A 5,528-nucleotide genomic window follows, 5' to 3' on the forward strand; every position below is an offset into this window, starting at 1 on the left:
GTCCTGTAAGTAAACTCTGAACCATGCGTACGCACATAAAGAGGAGAGAAGAGAAACAGCGACTCACGTGGCAGAAGGATGAAACGCTCTGAAATGAGCTAGAATATTCTACTACTGTGTAAAATAAATCCAAATATTACCTCTGAGTATTACAGGCTTAAAGCCTTTCTGAATAAACAAACAGCCGTTTGTGTGAAAAGAAAACACAATTTAAGATCATTTGCAGCCACAAAAAGATCCAGATTTAGGATAATAAACACAAACGGAGATTCTGTTTTTGCAAAAGAGCCTCAAATATGTTGGACCGTTAAGTCAGGAATCATATTAATTAATACTTTCATGCAGCAATTTATTCTCATAAATAAGGTGAACAGGAGACAAATTACATTTAAATTGATGCCGTTTTAAATGTGTCAGTTGAGCAAATAGAGAGCAGAGTTTCATGTATTGTTCTCAGGTGTTTGTTGACTTATGGTATGTGACCTAAACGCTGAGCGCCAGCGTGTGGTTGTGATGGCGTTACGGAAAATAAAACACTATTACATTATTAAAGAAATATTTCAGCTTATGTCACATAAAACACGTCCTATTTCTTTAAGTCATCAGCACCTCGTTCAGCGAGCCGACTGTTTGTGTAAATAAATAAATGTTTAAACTCAGAGGAAGTCATTGTCTGTGTGGCCCCCTCCAGCCAGCGACATCACTGCTCAGAGGGGGGCCTCTTGCTGCAGATCGGTTGTAAAAGGGGTGGAGCTCCAGTGCCCCCTTTCCTCTGGTGCACAAAGTGTGTTTTTTACCCACCAAACAGCTTCAGTGTCACCAAAATGAACGTCAGTGTCACTGAGTTAAATTTCGTTTTGTAGCTTCTCTGTCAGAATTTGCATCCTTTTCTTCCTGCAGTCAGGACGGATTAATATTAATGAGGGGCGTTTCTCTGACCATTTATAGGCAACCGTGGGCGTTTGGAGGGTCGGACATGGCGCTCCGCCACATTTCAAGTTGATTGTGATTTATAAAGGGAACTTGCTTACACGTGTGCGTACGCACGGTTTTATAAGTCTGAATATTTTTAGGACACGCCATTTTTGGCTTTTGGGCGCACGGACACTTTCAGTGAGGTTTCTACGCACAGTTTTATAAATGAGGCCCCTGGTCTCTCTCTAAATGAACAGGCAGAGAGCCATAATGCTCTTTCTCTGGTCCCCATAAGACCTGCATGAATCAGCAGGAAAACCTGAACCAGTTTGATGAGTTTGCCCCAAAATAAGGTTTAAAGAGTTTCCTCCCGCAGGTTTTACTTCTACTGCACATGCGCGAGCTTTCACCGCACCGCCTTCATTTACAGCTTACTGGAGCCTTTAACGCCGTATTCTGGAGGACATGTAGTGACCTGATCTGGGCACACACCTGCTCCTCGCCGTCACCACAACATCTGAAACTGACGTCAGTGGAGCCACACAATTGGCTGAATTTGTTGCGCAGACGATTGGCTTTCTAGCGCGAGGGGAGGGAAATGTGCGTACAACCGCCATCTTTGGCATTGCGGGCTTTCCTCACACAATTCTACTCAGGACTCGTTAAGTGGCGTCTCTTTCCTAAACCGTCTCTGATAAAAATCAGACCAGGCTTCTAATTGAGACCTTTGTAAGAAGGTGTAGCCACACAGGCCAGTAAAAAGTACAGGCGTCTAACCGGGACTCTAACTGAAGTTTTACGGTAACTCAAACATGCAGTTTTTATTTCACAACACTATTTTCACAATGAACTTTGAGTATTTTGTGTGTAAATGTATTTGCTTTAACTGAAAAAACAGCCAATCACATCATGAAGCAGAATCAAGTGGAAATGAGCTGAAATAAACTCTTTTATTGTGAAGGCAAGCTGGACACTTATTATTTCAACATTTATTGCATTATTCCACATTTTCTTGGTATAAATATAAATTTATTTTTACATTGAATACTTTGTTCCACCTCATCTGTCGTCCTGCGGAGGGACAAAATAATGAGAACACTACATGCAGCTAAAACTTTAATATGTTCTGTTTTTATTGCACTTTTTATCCTGATGTTGTTCTTTTATCTGCCTTTTTATATCTTAGTGTTCTGTTACAGTTGTTTTTATATCGTGTTATTTGATCATGTTTCTACAGTTTGTTCATGTTGTTGTTGTTGTTGTTGAAACTGATGTTTCATTAAAACTGATAATGTTTTACTATTTCTGCTGATTTTATTTATTATTAAAAGTTTTTAAAAAACGTCTATATATAAAAAAACGTACATATAAAATATATATATATATATAAAAAAAGGGGTATATGTAAAAATATAAAAACATACATATATAATATATAAAATAAAAATATGTATAAAAATAAAAACATGTATTTAGACAAAAAACAGAAATAAAAATCGTGTGTACATATAAAATATAAAATATATATATAATATATGAAATAAAAATATCTATAAAAAAACCCATGTATTTATTAAAAAAATATAGATAAATAAAAAACGTGCATATATATAAATATCTAAAAACATGTATGTATAAAATAAAAAAGTATATATAAAATATAAAAACATGTATATATAATATATAAAATTGCACGCTCCCTCAAAACCTGCGATATCTGTGGCATTGTGCTGTGTGATGGAGTGGCCTTTTATTGTGTCCAGCCTAAGGCCTTTTATTGTGGCCAGCCTGAGGCCTTTTATTGTGGCCAGCCTAAGGCCTTTTATTGTGGCCAGCCTGGGGCCTTTTATTGTGGCCAGCCTGAGGCCTTTTATTGTGGCCAGCCTAAGGCCTTTTATTGTGGCCAGCCTGAGGCCTTTTATTGTGTCCAGTCTAAGACACACCTGTGCAATCCCCATGCTGTCTGATCTGTGAGGTGGATGGATTATCTCGGCAAAGGAGAAGAGCTCACTAACACAGATTTGTGAACAATAAGAGATGATAGAAAAAAGGCCTTTTGTGTACGTAGAGAAACTCTTAGATCTTTGAGTTCAGCTCATGATGAATGGGGGCAAAAACAAAAGCCTTTATAATTTTGTTCAGTATATGTATAAAAATAAAAAGAATGTATATATAAAAATATATATAAACGTGTTTATTCAATGTTGCTGTTATTCCAGGTCTAGTTTTTTTTTAACGCTGAACATTTGTTTTTAACGAAACCAGATGTGACGTCAACACACACCGACACAACAGTCGCACATGTGACGTCACCGGGCAGGGCGTCGGCGCGACCCGGTGACGTCACATGTGCGACTGTTGTGTCGGTGTGTTGGCGGCTCGGACAGAAACCGAAGCGGAGAAACGGAAACCGGCTGTAAGTCTGAACCTTTCTGTTTTCATACCGACACGCTGCCGGAGGCGGGTCCCGGTCCCGGCGCTGTGGTCCCGGTCCGGGACCCGGTCCGGGACCGGGACCCGCGGGCGCTGAGGTTCCTGTCCCGGACAGGGACCTGCCAGACAGTTACCTGTTTAACGTTGTGTTGGAGACAAACATCGCGATGACACGATGAAAACACGCTAAGGTACCGAACAGTCCCGCTCACAGGGACTGATTAGTGATTATTGATTATTGATTATTGATTATTGATGATCGGTTCTGCTGCTGCTGCTGACTACAAGTCAAGTTTAAAGATAACTTCTGAAACTAAACGAGAGACTTGGTTGTTACTGTTTCTGATTTTTATTGATTATGACTTTGTGCTTTGGCGACATTCAGCCCAGTGAAGCTGATTGATTGTTGTTTTGTATCTTGGTAGAAGAAGCAGATGTGGTTCAGGTCCAGTCTGAGGACCGGTACCGCAGCAGGTCCAGTCTGAGGACCGGTACCGCAGCAGGTCCAGTCTGAGGACCCGGCCTTCCTCACATGTCACATGTTTGGAAGATAATAACAAGATATAAACAAAGACAACATTAATATCTAATCTCTGAGCTCCTCATCATTCCATTCGATTACGATTCAGACGGCTGCGATTCGATGATAAAACGATTATCGATACATCTTGATGCGTCATTTTTTCTATACAGGATCGCTGGATAATTACTAAGCTTTTAATTTGCACATTAAAATCCAAAAGAAACATCTGCTAATTAGCTGAAAATGACTAGTTTACATCCATAATTGACTTTATTAACCTCAGCTCTTCATTAACAACCAGCTGTCAGACTCTGAGAACTGAAGTTAACTCGGGAGGAGGAGGAGGAGGAGGAGGAAGAGGAGGAGGAGGAGGAGGAGGAGGAAGAGGAGGAGGAGGAGGAGGAGGAGGAAGAGGAGGAGGAGGAGGTGGGGGAGGAGGAGGAGGAGGAGGAGGAGGAGGAGGAGGAGGGGGGGGAAGAGGAGGTCACTTTCAGTTTGTTCACTTTGGTTTGTTTTCAGGTGGATCAGAGATGCAGTCTGGATCGGATCCTCCAGGATCTGGACCGAAGTCCGTCAGGAGATCTCCTCGTCTTTCTCCTCAGGTTGGTCAGCTGACGCACAAACAGCCATCGTCATCATCAGAGACGATTTAAAGGTCCAGTGTGTAAATTTCTGAGGATTCACTGACAGAATCCATAACTGAATGAAGACGTCACATAATGAACCGTTATGTTTTTATTACCTTACAAGGAGACATTTCTATCTCGTTAACCGCGGGCGCCCCCTGCTGTGGAGGTCGCCGTATATTGTCGTCATGTTTCTACCGTAGCCGACGACGAACAAACAGCACCACAGAGCGCGTTTCTTCATCACAGCGTTCTTCTTCTGCTTGTGTAATTCCGGCAGTGTCGACGCCGTCGCTACATTAAATGCGTTCATAGAAGAAGAAGAGGAAATGATAATAATAATAAACAGTCTCTGAGTTGTCCTCTGGTTTATTACAAGTAAGAAGAGAAGTGACATTTGGACAAATGAAGGAGCACACGGGTTATTTAGCACGACAGCCTGTGAATCTTTACACCATGAAGCCAGACGGAGTCGGGACAGATGCAGACAGCACAAATGTAGATTTTCCCAGATGGAACGCTTTGATGTGGGACAGATGTTTTCAAAGCGGAGCTGACGTTTTTCTGCTGGACAGGTAATTAAGTCAGTCGGACTTTAGCGAAAGCTGTTGTTTGAGAGCTTCAGCTAGAAGCTGGCCATAATCACAGAGAGCCGTGACGTGTTTCTCCTGTCAGCCTCTTATCTCGTTGGATTCATCTCATGCAGCCTTGTTGTTCTCCAGCGCTGTCGTTTGGCTCGTCCGGGTACGTTAGCGAGTCAATCAGCTGATCACTAATTGGCAATAAAACGCAGCTTCCAGCATCGAAGCTCAGATCAGCCAGCTAAACTTTTACTGCACTGGTAGAAAAAACATGTTAGTTCTTCTCGTTACGTGGACAGAAATAAGCCCGTACCTTCCTGAGACCACTGATGAATATTATCGGCAATAAGAGAACGGTAACAGCAGGGAAGCTCAGATCAGCAGCTAAACTTCTGTTGAATACTGCGCTGATGGAAAACGTGTATTTATTTTAGCGTGTGCCTGTCAATT

The 5,528-nt window shown here is 41.7% G+C and overlaps 1 protein-coding gene across 3 annotated transcripts in view; it reads left to right on the plus strand.

The window, feature by feature from the left end:
- The first annotated feature begins 3,240 nt into the window (after positions 1-3,240).
- hdac6 (histone deacetylase 6) overlaps positions 3,241-5,528 on the plus strand; it is a 27,311-nt gene continuing 25,023 nt past the window's right edge. Inside the window, exons 1-2 of one of the 3 annotated variants that reach the window (XM_046056883.1) lie at positions 3,241-3,331; positions 4,391-4,473. In XM_046056883.1, coding sequence (XP_045912839.1) covers positions 3,263-3,331; positions 4,391-4,473 — 152 coding nt within the window. In that variant the 5' untranslated portion in view covers positions 3,241-3,262. Of the gene's footprint in view, positions 3,332-3,423; positions 3,540-4,390; positions 4,474-5,528 lie in introns of those variants that run through there. The other 2 variants (XM_046056884.1, XM_046056885.1) reach the window with 2 other exon arrangements.

The sequence above is a fragment of the Micropterus dolomieu genome, linkage group LG08 (assembly GCF_021292245.1).
Source record: "Micropterus dolomieu isolate WLL.071019.BEF.003 ecotype Adirondacks linkage group LG08, ASM2129224v1, whole genome shotgun sequence".
NCBI classification, from domain to species: domain Eukaryota; kingdom Metazoa; phylum Chordata; class Actinopteri; order Centrarchiformes; family Centrarchidae; genus Micropterus; species Micropterus dolomieu.